This window comes from Protopterus annectens, chromosome 8.part0 (assembly GCF_019279795.1).
Source record: "Protopterus annectens isolate FY-2018-M chromosome 8.part0, PAN1.0, whole genome shotgun sequence".
Lineage (NCBI taxonomy): Eukaryota > Metazoa > Chordata > Ceratodontiformes > Protopteridae > Protopterus > Protopterus annectens.
In genome coordinates, this window is record NC_056741.1 from 1,709,660,640 (window position 1) to 1,709,677,158 (window position 16,519).

At 38.4% G+C, this 16,519-nt stretch overlaps 1 protein-coding gene across 5 annotated transcripts in view; it reads right to left on the reverse strand.

The window, feature by feature from the left end:
* Window positions 1-14,455, reverse strand: part of LOC122809611 (solute carrier family 66 member 2-like) — a 1,674,862-nt gene extending 1,660,407 nt beyond the window's left edge. For all 5 annotated transcript variants that reach the window (XM_044081238.1, XM_044081237.1, XM_044081240.1 and 2 more), the window contains exon 1: window positions 14,206-14,455. In XM_044081238.1, the coding sequence (XP_043937173.1) occupies window positions 14,206-14,251 (46 nt within the window). In that variant the 5' untranslated portion in view covers window positions 14,252-14,455. The remainder of the gene's footprint in view (window positions 1-14,205) is intronic.
* Window positions 14,456-16,519: the final 2,064 nt, after the last annotated feature.

Genomic DNA, 16,519 nt, shown 5'->3' on the forward strand with positions numbered 1-16,519 from the left:
TATATATATATATATATACATTTAGTTTATACAAAAAATTAGAAAATTGATTGAAGGCTAGTTATTATGTAACTAAGATGAATCCAATTTACACTAAGAGCAACAAATTAATTCAGATTTTGACACATTTGTGTACAAAAAAAATAAATGAGTATGTAGGTAGAAAAATTTTTTGAGAGTCTATAATATTTAAACATTTTACTTTTTTAATTTCTCTAAATCTTTTCAGTTTCTAATACCATGAAGGGAATGGACCCATTCCGAAGTCAAAGTACAATTAAAGTTCATGAAATTAGTATTGTTTCAATCTTTGATGTCAGCCAGAAGTGCTCTTAGCAACACCTGCAATGCGCCCAGCAATGATTCCTTCTGCAATTCATATGGAGTTACATATATTGGTAGCACATCTAAATATGACTGTAGATTCTTTTTTATAAGACCCATTGCCTCCACTACTATTGAGAACATCTAAGTATCTTTTTATCCACATTGCTGTCATTTCTGCCTGCAAATCCTGATATTTTATGACATTGTGTCTCTCTGTATGCAAGACACTGTAGTCACTGGATGTGGTGATTTCAAAGATCAATGCTACTTTTGTCTTCTTTTCCTGGACCATTCTATCCAGTTTTCTAGCATCTACCTTTTGAACTGTTGGTAATGGATGATCCCATGTGATTTAAACTTCATAATTTTCTGTGATGCTTTGTGGCTCATTTTTCCAGTGTTTTTCAGCCACTTCAATACCATAATGTTTGCAAAATCCCCAGTGCAACAATCTTGCCGCATTAATATGCCTTTCAGTATGTTGTGTCTTTCGGCTTTTCCCGGTTAGGGGTCACCACAGCGGAACTCCGGTCCGCTAATGATTGGCAGTTGATTTTTACATGCTGAGTTTCCAGGACTAACGCACAACCTTTAACGAAGGTACGTCCATTCACGCATGTCTCCATGCAGAAGACGTTCTAGCTGAGAGTCGAACGGGTCAGCGTCTTACTGTGAGGAGATAACGCTACCGCAGCACCACCACCACGGATATAATATGCCTTTCAGTATACAGTCCTGCAATTAGTATGTCACAACCAGCAACGAGGCGTGCGACTGTTTCCATTTCAGTTTTACAAAACCTACATTTGTCTGTTTCTCCCACATGTTCAATGGACTTTGCAAATGAACATGTAGGCAGCCCACTATCTTGGGCCGCCAATATTACCCTTTCATCTCTTGGTTTGAATTCACATCTCTTTAACCATTCTTGTATTCATCCCTGATCAACATGAGGTTCTTCCAGAAGTTTTCTATACTTGCAACTAAATTTGTGCATTTTCCACATTTCTTGCCTTCTCATCTGCTCCTTCACCTTATATTCTTTCTTTTGTTTTTTGTCACATTCAGTTGCTACCTGATTTTTATCTACTTCTAGTTTAATTTCCATTCCTGCTTGACGCCAATATGCTTCTGCTAGATTAAGCAGAGAAGTCATCTTCGATTTACTCCCCTCATGTTTATTTGGCGTTTGGGTCTTGTGAAGTCAGCAGATATGTGTGGAGACCCATGACTGCAGATCTAAACATGTAATCAATTTCATGGAGGCCCATCCCTCCTTCGGAATGGGGAATATATAATCTTGGTATGCTCTGATTTTTATAAATCATTTGGTGAGCATGAAGCATCCTTCTTGTTTTCCTATCTAGTCTATCCACCATGTTTTGGGGCCAGTCAATCACTCCAAAACTGTATGTTAGGACAGGAAGAGCAAATTTGTTTATAGCCTGAATTTTGTTCCTAGGTATCAACATTGTTTTTATGATTAACTTAAATCTTCTAAAGTATTCCTTACAGAGTTTTATTCAGATTTGTTCATGTTCTATTGTTGATCCTACACCAATTCCCAAGTATTTATACACTCCCTCTTGCTCAAGTTCTTTTACATCACACTCTTGTCCCAAACTGATGTTTTCCTTGTGCTGCAGTTTTCCTGCTTTAAATGTTACTTTTGCACATTTATTAAGACCAAATTACATTCTTATATCATCTGAAAAAGTTTTGACAACTTGCAGTTGTGCTTTCAGTTCCTCATCTGATGAGCTATACAGTTTTAAATCATCGACAAAGAGAAGATGAGAAGTGTTTACACTTTGTTGTTTTCTAGGAGCCAAATTATAGCCATGGCCAAAGCTGTTAAGTAGACAGCCTAATGGGTTAAGGGAAAGGCAGAATAGCAGCGGTGACAGAGAATCACCCTGGAATATCCCCCTTTTAATTTTTATCCCTGGGATAATAATTTGTCCTTTATCATGGCTTAATTTCAAAGTGGTCTGCCACTGTTTCATGGTCAGTGTAATGCAGTTGATCAGTGTAGGGTGTATCTTATACATTTTAAGCACTCTTTTATCCATGGGATATTATCAAATGCTTTTTTGTAGTCAGTCCATGCCATACTTAGATTCTACCCCTTTTTACAGTTCTCCACAATGACTTTATTTAACAGCAAATGAGCCTTTGTTCCCTATGATTTTCTTGTATTGTCCTTTTGTTGTACTACCATAATTGAGTTTTCTTCTAAATGACTATAAACTCTGTCTGCATCATTTTCCATGTATAGTTTATATGTCGTCAGAAGGCAGGTAATTTATAATTTTTAGCATAGCTTGCAGGTTCACTCTTAAGTAGGAGCATTGTTTTTCCTGCTGTTAGCCAGGTTGGTGTCTGTTCCAGGTGTGCATATAAATAGTTCTTACTTATGTCTAAATCTTCGTGCAAAGATGTTAATACTTTTAACTAAAAGTTAGGTACTGCATCTGGGCTTGGGGTTTTCCAGTTACAGACTTTTCTTAACTTTATTTCAATCTCTCTGGCTGTTACTTCATCCCATTTCATATCTTGTACCTGTAAACTTCTTATTCTTTCTTTTGCTTCTTTTGTCCATTTAGCCTCTTTGTTGTGTTCCACAGGATCTTCATAGATACTTCTCCAAAATGTATTTATTTCTTCTTTTTTTTTTTTTTGCAGTCTTTCAATTCCTTTTACCTTGTTTCCCAATTCTCTATAAAACTTTTTTGGGTCATCAATAAATTGCTTATTTTGTACTTTCCCTTTATATTTATCTGCATATCTTCTAAGTATTTCTGCCTCTGCTGAGATTTTTACGTTGTTACTTGCAATAGTGCATGATAGATCCTGGTCTGTTCTAATACTGCACATTGCTTTCATCATGTCTATATTTCTTAGTATTTTTCTTGATCTGTTCCTTCCTCTATATTCTTCTAACAGTGACACTTCTTTTCTTAATTGCTTTATAGTTTTCTCTGTTCGATACCTCCATGATGGTATTTGATTTCCCCCCTTTCTTTCCCTCACTACCCTGTGTTCTTCTGGTAGAACTTTATCAGTTATTAATTTAGCTACACAGTAATATATCCTGTTTACTTCTGTTATACCGCATGGATCTCTATGGACAGTCCTAATTACTGTGTTTGTTTGTTTTATTAAACTTCTGACTCTTTGGGTTTTATTGACTTTCTGCAGTCTATTTCTTTCATTGATCTTAATATGTCTACCTATGTCTATTAAATCAAGCAACTCTTCTCTTAGTTCATTTTCTTCTAAACTGAGGGTGCATTTTTTGTTTTCCATTTCCTGTGAGTATTCTGTAGAATGTTCTATAGCATCTTCCTGTGACACATTCTCTTCAATTTCATCCTGTGCCATCCATTGCTCTATCATATGGGAACTCACTAGTCTATCACTCCTCAACATTAACTGTATCAGAGTTTCCACAATTTCATGTTCCTTCCCTTGCTGTCCAGAGTCAAGTGAACATTTATACTGGTTTCCTGTGGAAGGCTCCAAAATATCTTGATATGGCACCTGAACAATTGCTTCCTGTTCCACTGGTTTCTCCTTAATTTGGATATCCATTGCTCTATCCTGTTGTGGTGCTTTCTGAATTGGATTTTCTACACTGAATCCTTCACTTCACATGTATCCAGAACCTCATTTTGTATTTCTTTAACTTCTCCATTACTGATCTCCTTTTCTACTTTTCCTCTTTGTCTTCTTATTTTTTGCATTGTAAAGTTTTCCATGTCTGGATTCCTTTGCCTATATTTCTCTTCAAATATCTTTGGTGCTGCTCTTTTTGTTTCGATTAGTTTTGCTTTCTCCTTTGCATAAATATTACACCATATTAAATATCTTTTTCTTTCCCACGTCCATATTTCTTCTTCAGATGTCTCTTGATCTTCCTGCTTCTCCTTACTTTGGGGACTCACTCCATCATGTTGTGATGTAACCTGTGTTAGACCTTCTACACCAAATCCTTAATTTCGCAGGCACTCCATAACTTTATTTTTTTAACTTCTACATCTTCTTTTCTACATTCCCTCTTTGTAATATTAGTTTTTATTGTGAAATTTTCCATATCTGGATGCCTTTGCATATATTTCTCTTTGAATATCTTTTGGGCTGCCTTCTTTATATTGATTAATTTGGCTTTCTACTTTGCATAAATATTGCACCATATCAAATCTCTCTTACTTTCTCATGTCCATATTTCTTTTTTATACTTTTCAAAAATCTGTAGGTTTTGTTCTTTATATTTTCGCACTTCCTCAGTCAGATGCTTCTTTTTTCCAAACAGATCAAAGTTTCTTGATCTATATACTGATTTTCACAAATCTGTTGTATTAATGAATACAAATTTTAATTTGAAGCTTCTGACAGTTTTTCTTGTGGAAGTATTTTTCTTTCCTCTAATTTCTCTCTTAATCATTTGTATATCTTGTGTCTGGAAATTCTGGGCTTTTCGCATAATAGTAACAATACAATAATAATAATTATTATTAATAATAATAACAATAATAATTTCTTTATTATCCTCAATAGACCACTTTATCATCTTTACTGCTCTTCGTTAGCTGGTCGTTTTTTTGTGATTTTTATGGACTGCTACTTCTTTCTACAACAGGGGGGTCATCTCTCCCTCGGCCTGGCCTTGTCCCATTGTAGGAATGTTTCCGTATTTTGAGGATTCTACACTGTCAGCTTTTCCAGTCCTGGCACCAGTGTGCCCACCAGGTCTGGGCACTTTTTTATCCTGGGTCTTGTACACCCAGCTATCTTTTTTAATGTTTAACCTACTTCTGTCCCTGATTTTCACTATATAAATACAGCCTATATATCAGTGTCATCTTGGTGAGATTTTGTTAAAAAAGAGGGTCCACCTCACGAAGGTACTCACCAAGACTTGAGGATGAATTAATTTTCTACAATAATACTCTCCTTTACTTGCTGACCTTATCTCTCCATTCAGACCCCAAATTACTTGATTACCAAAGAAGACACACAGATGTCATTTGCTATCTTCAACTTCCTTACTGAAAATGCAAAAGCAATTCTACCACAATCATTGAGGAAGAAGGCATTGTGAAATCCTCTTTACTGCCCTTTTTTAATCCTGTGTATATGATGCTGAAAACAAACATTTAGCTAAACTTACTCAAAATGTAGAAGTTGAAGAATAAAACTGTATTCCAATCAGCATAGTGAAATGAAGCGTGCACACACACACACACACACACACACACACACACACACACACACACATACACACACACACACACACATACACACACACACACACACACACACACACACACACACACACACACACACACACACACACACACACACACACACACACACAACCCCTTCCCACACTTATACACCTATTCAATCATTTGACATAAAACTGCTGACTAAAACAACTGATTTATTTTGAGCAACTGAGCAACACTTCAGATTACATCCTAAACAGCAAAATTACAAAGAGGTTACAGAACATCACAGCAAACTAGATTACACAAGGCAAAATGGTTATTTCATAGCCACACTTCAATTGTGCAAGGTATTGTACATATTAATAATAAAAATAATAATAAAAAGAACAGGCATAAAATGTATGAATTTTTCTAATTTGTGTTGCATAACATGTGACTTTTTTCATGGCTCCTAATGGACTTAAAAATGACTGCTTGTTTAAAATGCAACATGTGTGTTTACACTCATTTTCTTCTGCTTGAGCTTATCAATCAAAGCAACCTGACATAGTGAAACACTCTCATACCACCCATCTCACACCACTGACGCCAAAAAAGTATTTGAAACCTCATGTGCTGCAGGCTGAATGCCCCCTGCAACCTGTCATTGTGGAAGCATTGCCTCCACACCCTTAACATTTAATACCTCCAATTCTGCACTGATTCAGATTTTAGGGATGTACATAATTTCTTATTTTTCTGAGTCAGTGCAAACTCATTGTTAGTATTTAAAGACAGAGGTATGGAAGCTGTGGTAATACATTCATTTGGATGAAAACTCAGAACACTGAAAATGTCAAAATGTTGAAATTCAAAATACTGAAAATGGGAATTTGTCATTTCCCCACTGTTGTGCAATCCCAGAGTCACTATACATATATATATATATATATATATATATATATATATATATATATACTTAGAAGGGGATGTGCAGTGCACCACATGGGTGGTGCAGGGGGTTCCCCCTGCATTAAATAAGTTTTCAGTATTTTGAGTTTCCTCATTTTGACCATTTCAGTGTATTGAGTATTCTACCAAATGAATGCATTCTGAGGGCTGAGCCCCACATCATGGATAACATGTACATTAAAGTTAATGTGAATTTAGTGGATCAGGATGGACTACAAAGTGGTAGTTTTAAAAAAAAAATTCCAAAAGAGTTACTCTGAGTGTAAGTCTGCCCTGATTCAAAAAAACTTGCTCTCAGTGTAAGTGACTTACTTTGGTTTAAGGGCTATCTATAAACAGGCTTGCATAGTAGGACAAGATTTCAAACATCCACTCTCTGCCTGCTCTCGGTATAAGTGGTCACTTACACTGACAGCAAGTCTTATGGAATTGGGCCCCATGGGTGAGAGCCATTAAGCTCAAAGAAGACCCAGTCTGAGCAATTTTTGTGCTTACAGTCGCACTCTACTCTCTTCTTAACTTTAAATTCACTCATATTTGTCAAGGAATTGATGGAAAGGAATATGCTTACTTGCAAAACTAGAAAGTTATTTACAGGTAAAAGTCATTTAATTTGGCAGATGTAATGGATACTTTTAGAATCAACAATGCTGAATACATTGACTGGTTATTTTAATGTTATCTGTACTTGTTTTAGGAATAAATAAGATGAATTAATTAATGCTGTGCACTAAAGTTTCCTAGCAAATGAATACAGCAATGAATGTTATGATAAGAGCTTAAGGAAATAAGAGGAAGGCACAAATAGCTACTAAATGGAAAATAAAATAATAATTTTCAACCAGTGCATTCCAAATGATTTGTTGCTGTGTGTGTGTGTGTGTGTGTGTGTGTGTGTGTGTGTGTGTGTGTGTGTGTGTGTGTGTGTGTATGTGCACGCGCGCATGCGCGTGTGAGTGTGTGTGCGCGTGTGAGTGTGTGTGCGCGTGCGCGTGTGTGTGTGCGCGCGCGCACGCGTGAGTGTGTGTGTGTGTGTGTGTGTGTGTGTGTGTGTGTGTGTGTGTGTGTGTGTGTGTATGTGCATGCGTGTGAGTGTGTGTGTGTGTGTGTGTGTGTGTGTGTGTGTGTGTGTGTGTGTGTGTGTGTATGCACTAACTTTGAGGGGGTGTTAAAGCAGTCATTCATCAAGATGTTTCTGGAAATAAATATTTTAGTACATGAACTAATGGCATAACTAAAATTCGGAGGTGGTTTTACCAGTCAGACCCGTACTGTAAAACCAAATGCAAGCTTATAATAGTGTTTTTTTTTTCAGATATTATAACCAAACATATTATCATATGACATTTCTTTTACAAGGCAAAGTACATCTGGCACATGCTTATGGCATACCGTACAGAATACAGACGATGATGTGACTATATCAGCCAGAAAGAACAGTACCCATTGCATATACACAATCATATGTTGGTGAAATCAACTCTAATAGCAAAGGATTGTAGGGCTCTCTTTCAACATGAGAAAACTAAAGAAACTGGAAACTAACATACTGGTCCTAAACTACCAATTATCAGAATGTTGGATACTTGGCACAGCAGAGACATACAAATTAGACCCCCTCATATTACATTTATCTTTTCCATTTTTTAATGTTTTACCTTGAATTCCTGTTTCCTATTTATTTACATGGACTGTGGTAATTACATGGTTATGTAACTTTATTTAATAGGGTTTCTATAGGTAGCGGGATGTGGTAATTACATTATTTATGTAACGTTATAGGTTTTAATCAGTGAACTGTCTCATAGGAGGTAGTCTACTAAAGTTTCAAGGTGATTGTTAACTCTTATTTCATGGTATCTGATACATTTTTGATACTGAGTAGTGCAGCATCAGCTTTTAATTTATTTTATTTATTTTGTTTTAATGGCCATTCATTGACGAGGGTAGATCACTGATCCAGGTGAACAATTCAGGTCAGAAAAAAAACAAGTATAAAGTAACAGTGCACAAAGAAGACGCTTACAGTGCAGATGAGAAGCAGAAATACAATATTAAGCATGCAAAAACATTACAACATAATATGTTGTCTAACAAAGCAGGAATCTATATAAGATCAAGGTATATATCATTCTATTTATAGAGCTATTATAGGTTGAGTTAGGTTATAATAACAGATGAGATGATTCGGTGGATGGTGAGGGACAAGTTGAACAATAAGTGAGAGGAAGGTGGGGGTGTAAAATTCAGAATGTGGCAAATAGTTGGATGGACAGAGTACAGAGGTAGAGTTATGTTAAGATATACTAGTTTTATAGTTTAGTAACGTTCTTTTAGAGGTAGTTTAATCCTTTTAAGTTCAATTATCTAAAACTTTGATTCATTTGCTGGTCATGTTTTCTGGTTGCTTGTCAGCAGCCTTTATTATTTATAGCCTTTATTTATTATTTTATCACACCTTAACTTTCTATGAAAGTTTGCAACAACTCATTTCTATACTCTTAATCAATCAATGTGTGTTTACTGTACTAGCCACTGATGAATGTAACCAAATGACTGAACAAAATGTCCTTTCAACTGTATTGTTTATTGTAACACACTTTGCTCCTTATAGTATACTTACTTTTTGTTCCTTTCTTGGCCTTGAAACTGTACTTTATTAACGTTTGACTCTGTACTGTACTTTATTAACATGTATATTGTATTTACTGTATTCGCTGTACTAATCTTTGTGGAGCTTTTCTAACCTGGCCTCTGCTGAAAATGGGATGCATGCCCAGCCAGACTTTCCTGGTAAACAAATGTAAAATAAATAAATAATAAACAAATATTTGCATTATATTTAAATTTGGACAGGAGTAGGTAGGGATTTTTTTTCCTGCTGCTGTTTAAAATGGGTCTGAGATAGGATGCTGGAGTGGTGTTTGTGACATGCATGGGATGAAATAAATGTGCTTATGATGTGCAAATGACCATAACAGCAAATTCTACACAAAGCAGTTGTGTGAAAACCAGTTGCGGACAAAAAAGCTATTGTGAATTTAGTGGACTAAATTTTTAGAGTCTAGTGGTCAAACTATTATGGAGATCTTAAAAAACAAAATCAGTATATATAGGATCATAGGAAGTTCCTAGGCTATTGGCCCCGAGGCCCTTATAAGCCTAGCCAAGAGTTTAGCCCATGTTTAGACAAGTCAGCACCCAATGCCCCTGTCCAGCAGGGACAAGGGGTGGAATCTCAGGGATATATTTTCTGTTTCCCATCCAATTATCCAGGTTGCACTTAAAATGGAGTAAAGAGGTACTCTGCTTGATGTGGAGAGGGAGTCTGTTCCACAAAAGGGGGAGTCTCTGAGACAAAAATCTATCCCACCAACAAGTCCTACTGATTTCACAGACCAGGTTGAGGCCGTGTGTGTGTGTATGGATTACACGAGTGGAGCTTGACTTGTGCATATGCAGCAGTCCCATCAATGCGGGGTCTGAGATCGGCTTGTATGCCAGACAGAGGTCATCTCTAAGGAGTCTGTATGAAACTGAGTAGAAGGATAGGGCTTTTAGCCTACCTGTGTAGGGTAGATTTTTGAGGCCCTGGATTCTCCTTGTGAGGAACCTCTGTGGTCTCTCCACCTGCTGCATGTGCTTTGTGAGGTACATGCCTAATGAGGTGCTGTACTTAATAATAGGCCTTATATGGGAAGAATATAGGGATGTTATGATATAACACATATTATCTGTTGAACACCATTTTTGATGGAGACAAATACAGCATTCACATCACTTTTGCACAATCAGTCCAGTGTCATGATGATAATAATGACATTGATGTAACATCACCTGAATTTAATGTGTAACACAGTTTTACGTGTGTGTGTGTGTGTGTGTGTGTGTGTGTGTGTGTGTGTGTGTGTGTGTATGTGTCCACAATCAGTAAAAATAATACAGATATAACACTAGTAACAAGGGAAAGTTTATGGCATATTTAGTGAATTGTTAAACTTTGGTCTTTATGTCACAGAATTTCAAAAAAGACACACATTATTGCTGCTTACGACTAATCTTACACACATAGTCACACATAATGTCTTATGTTGATAATTAGCCAATGCACCACGTTGCTCAAACTGAAACTGATATTTGTATATATAAATAATAATTTGTATATATAAAAAAGTTAACCAAGATCACTAACATATATCTGGAATAAAAAAAATCAGTATTAGTACCCATGTAATAATGTTTCCCAGCTTATTCAGCCATCTTTTTCTTTATCGTGGGAAAATCATTGTATATACACAAATGTAAAATAAAATAAATAATAAATAAAATAATATTTGCCTTAGGCACTTACTGTAACTGTATCAGTTTGAACTCTTCAAACTTTTGCAGTCATGTCACTGTGCTTCCACTGATACTGCTGAGTTCATAGGTTCATAGGTAGGTACTAGTCATTGGCACTAAGGCCCATATACGCCTAGCCAAAAAAGGTACCATGGCTTTCGCCACCCAAGAAAATTATTTTCCTGTGCACCTGTTGGGCAGAGCCACAGAAGTGATCCTCAGGGTGAATTTCCTATCTCCCATCCAATCATCAATATTTTTCTTGGAGTGCTAATGAGGAGCTTTGTTTGATAGAGATAGGTAGTTTGTTCCAGAGTATGGGAAATCTCTGGGACAGGAATCTATCCCTCCAGCATGTTCTGTATATTGTGGTAACAAGGTTTAGGTCTCTAGAGTGTGTAGCTCGGAGGGATTGGGATTTCGTTAAGTGGAGCATATCCAACAGCTCGGGGTTTGACATAGCTTTGTATGTTAGGCAGAGATCACCTCTGAGTAGGCGATATGCGATGGAGTAAAGCTGGAGTTTTTTGAGATGGTTTACGTAGGGCATCTGTTTGAGGCCGGTAATCCTCTTTGTGAGGTATTTCTGCGGCCTTTCCAGCTGTTGTAGATGTCTTGTGAGGTACATACCAAAAGGGATGCTGTATTCTATAATGGTTCTAATGAGTGACGAGTAGATGGGAACAATTACCTCTTTTTTCCTGGATGAGAAATCTTTTGTGATGAGGTGTGCCACGTAGAAGGATTTCCTGACTACTGTGGCAATGTGATTATCAAAGGAGAGACTACTGTCCACCTGTGTCCCAAGGTCTCTTATCACACTTTCAGTGTTATGTAGACTACTGCCTTTGTGGTAGTTCATGGGTACAGAGTTTTTACCAAAAGGGATGACAATGCACTTTTTGGCATTGAGCTTGAGGCCATGGTTTTGACTCCAGGCTTCTGTCTCAGTGAGGCCCTTTTGTAGGATGTCCACATCATTAGGAGTTTCAGTTATGGCTCCAAGTTTGCAGTCATCTGCGAACTTCATTAGCCAAAGACTTTCTGTGTTAGCCTGTACTTCAGAGAAGTAGATACCAAACAGGAGAGGACCCAGGACTGAACCCTGTAGTACCTCACTTGTCACTGGTCTTAAGTCAGATTTGGAGTCTGCTACTTTCACAGTGTGGGTTCTGTCAGTGAGCCAGTTGGCAATCCATCTTGTGACACAGGGATTTATACCTAGTTTTGTGAGTTTATCTATAATTACAGAGTGGGGGATGGTGTCAAAAGCATTGGCGAGATCTAGATAGGCTGTGTGAACCACCTCACCCTCATCTACGGGTTTGGTGACCGCTTCAAAGAAGTCTATCAGGTTTAGCAGACATGATCTGTCTTTTACAAACCCAAACTGGGTGGGGTCCAGAGTATGGAGATTACCAATGTCATTGTTTATAAGTTCTATGATGATCCGTTCCATAGCCTTGCAGACCAGGCTTGTCAGGCTAATGGGGCAGTAGTTCCTGGGGTCTGTGATGGCTCCCCCTTTGTGGAGTGGGATAACCATCACTGTGCACCATTCAGTGGGCACAAAGCCTGAGGTGAGGCTATGATTGAACATGGTGCTTAGGTGGGGTGCCAGTTTGTTCTGTAGTTCATGTAGAACACAGCCTGGGATGTTGTCAGGTCCCATGGGTGCTGTGTTCTTGACTTTGGAGAGTGTGGTTTTTACCCGTGCAGCCATGATTACAGCAACTTTGCATTCTTCCAGTATAGAGATGGGCCCTTTAGGGGGTGAGAGGGGGGTAAAGTCAGCAGTGAACCTATCTGCCAGGATGTTGGTTCTGTATATTTAGTGCCATTGTGCTGTACCTCAGAGCAGATCTGAGTGTTGCCATTGAGATTCTTGACATAGCTATAGAATGCTTTGTGGTTGTCTTTAGAATCAGTGGCAATTTTGTTTTCATAACTAGCTTTGGAGGATTTTATGAGGGATCTCAGCTTCTTACTGAGACTGACCTGGGAGTTCCTCCAATCATGGGATTTTACTCTTTTTTTGCAACAGTTTCTTTCTTCTGTTGTAGAGTTTGTTTATGGTAGGGGACCACCAGATTGGCTTCCTTTTTTTGGAGAATAGCATCTTGGTTCTGTTAGGGATTGCACGATCCATGCACTCGTGTAAGTGCTTATAAAGTGCATTTGTGTAGGATTCAGCAGTCGTACCTCTGTTGTCTGTCTGTATGGGTGTTGTGAAGTTTGCCACTTCTGTCTTAAGAAATATGAAGTTGGCTTTGGAGAAATTTTTTACGGTGGTTTCCCTAATAGGGGGTGGGGGCGGGATGATGATGTCTAGAGTGATTAGCTTGTGGTCAGAACTGACCAATGAGGAACTGATCTCTCGTATGGAACACCAGTTGCCCATGTTGGTAACGACCAGGTCTAGGATATTGCTGCCCCTGGTGGGGGTGTGGAAAAGTTGATCCAAGGCGTTGGGATTTACGAATGAATGAAAGAGTGTGTTACTACCTGTTAATATGTTTATAGGAGCATTTACTTTTTCCTTCCAAGACTTTCTTTTCACTTATTCAAGTAGCTCACCTTTCCTTTTGCATTTAACATTTTAACAAATAAGCGTTTTAAACAGAAGGCTCTATGAAGCATTTTAACATTTCTTTCCACACAAAACTTTCATCCAGCTACCCCTTCGTGTGGTATGGGTTATACATAATTACATTTAACGCTTGGGTATTAAAACTAATATTTGAAAACCTTAATTGTACACATATATAACAGCCGGCAGCTTACGTATTTCAGGACATTTGCCTTCCATGTTGACTCACCTATACTTTTTAAATTTATTCTATGTACTGGAAGGTGAAAGATTTGGCTCCCTTGTGTTTGACAAAATACTGCTCCTTAAGCGTTAATTCTTAAGCCATACACGATACCATACACAATGTAAGTCTTAATACACACATCCCAAAGTCAATGAAGTCAGATATCGGACTTCCACGCCAAGTGTTTCTTTAATCTTGTATCATTTCACACGCACTGTCTAGTGTCGTATTTCTCAATCTCTGTTCTTGCTTCATTTCTTGGACAGATAATCGCATTTGCTGTAACACGCCTGCAAAGTTTTAAAGTATGTGCAAGCTCACTCCCAAATGCAACCACAAGAAAATACTGGCGGCTTTCTGAGTAATGAATACTGTCACACACAGCATTTATTTATTTTTTTTATTTCTAACTAAAAGGTGCGCCCAAGCAGTCAGTGTTGTTATTAAAACTACAGTCAGCATTCATCACGCACCCGCGCACTTGCACACAATAAAAAAGGCTGGTGCTGTTGAAATACTTGGGGAGCTTCATTTACCTCGGTAACTTGGCTCCGATGGGCCGTCACGCTCTGCAGGTGGCATGCAGTTAGTCAGCCGGTGCAGCGTGCACGAGGGGCTGCCGTCGCGCTAAATGACACCCCAGGCTCCGCGATCACTGTCCCGGTGCCGCGCCGCAGCTGTTCCCTCGTACCTTCTCACTGTCGATCTGCTCAACTTCTCTGTGGGTGCCTTGCATAGTATTGCACATATCACTTACATCAACACGGAACAAGCAGCTCTCCAAGACTTCCGTGGTTTTAAAGAAGACTGAATGTCCCAAGCAATACTTACTATATCAAAATAAAGATGGGGGGGGGGGGGGTGTTGAACAGGTGTTTGCATATTCTTGAAAAATAAAGCTATGTAGTAATAAATATACGCATTAATGAACCAAATATTTTCTTTCGGTCTCATAACCATGAGACGTGAAGTAGCCTCTGTCCTAAAAGAGGGGTAAATGCATGAAGTGTTTTTAACGCTGTATCTGATGACATTCACGGCGGTTCCGTGCTAATTTGGTACAGTAATTATATTTTTTTTTTTTTGGGGGGGGGGGATTCTGAGGTCGGTGTCCATGTGCACTTTGAGAACAGTATCCTGTCGTCATTACTTCTGCAATTGTTAGTAACAAGTAAACACCCTCACAAATCTGGGACAACTGGTGGCCTGCTATCCTTAGAATGCTTCTGTGTAGTTATTTATAAGGCTGAGGAGTTTGTAAAGCTTGAAAGTAGTTTTGGAGAAGTCGACACCATGAATAATTACATCCTACTCAAAGGAAATTAATGCACACTGAAAGCTGAACATTTGGACTTGCTGGCATAAAGACCAAAAAAATATGAGCATCTTGAAAATAATGAACTAATGTGAGCTGGGACTAACTGGTATGATGTGAATGTATTATCAGAATGCCACCAGTGGTGATTTTTTTTTTTTTTTTTTTTTTGTATTCCAGTCTTCCAAGCCCCTCAACAGTCACCCAGGCTGCCTCACTTATTAAGCAGCAGCACTTTGAGTTTATCTAGAGAGGATTTTGTTATGTTGGGAGGTTGTTGTTTTGACACTACCTAGAAAAGGCACAATAATGCCTTTGCCAGTATCTGAAAACCTAGATGAGACAGGTGCAGACCATTTCTGGCAAAGCCTTTGGGCCTGTCAACCATGTCTTCCCAGGCTGACAGATACTGGATTCCCTTGGACTGACAGCGGAAGCTAAGCCAGTTAAAGTCAACATTTTTTTGGTTATATTGTGGCATCACCCTTGGAAAAGGTAGAATGTTGTTAAGGCTAGGGATATACCTGCCTGTGACACATAATCTGAGAGCTCAGTCATGTATCTCTTCTTATAGTCCAGTGAGATATGCCTCAAGTCATTCACCCCCACATGGACTATGACGCAGTCAAACTGGTACTTGTGTGGTTGAGTGACTTGTGTGCTTGAATTACTTGATGGATCCTGGCACCTGATAGGCAGGTAACCATAACCAGCTCCTGATCCAGCATGGTGAGGGCAACATACGTGTGTCTCACAAAGGAATCATCTATGACAAATACATTAGGTTTTGTGGTGTTATGCCTTATGGGCTTCTTTGTTAAGACACTAGTGTGTGTATTATTATGTGCCGTGGTTGTTTTTTATATTTATATGTGTAAGTGGTTTCTGTTTGGGAGGGTTCTGATCTTTTGGTAAGTTACTAGTGAGTACCTCTGCAAATGTAGGTTTCTGTGCCATGTCCTTATTTAGCATGAGAAGAGCGTGTGTGGTGGACAACCTGTTTTGCATTCAGTTTGACTTTATGTGAGAGTCTTGCCTCCATTTTCATGGTATAACTACATCTCTCACATAAAGTATTTGTTTCAGAAGTGAGTGGTTGTTAGTATACACAACACAATTGCTACATTGCCTTAAGATGTCCATGTCTATCAATATGGCCAGAGAGATGATGGGAAACTGTCCATCCATGATAACAGGCTCTTACTGTATACTTTAATTGGGAAGGGAATGGGATAATTTGACATTACTGTGCTGAGTGTGTCGAGACTACAAGAGGGACCTATACTTTGTGTAGGCTAAAGTTGACCAAGTCGACTGAGTTGCTCCTAGAGCAGCAGAAAAACTTGGAGGGGTTGCACTGACAGCTGTTTAGGGGAAAAAATGAGCTTATAGGCTCTTGCATCTATACAGGGCACTGTTAACCACCCCTGCAGGAAGAGCAGCCCCACACAAACACAAGGCTTAAATATGAGCAAAAACAAACACGTTTTAATCTAACTACTAATCAGGAAAGCACACTGTCAAAGGAAAAAACT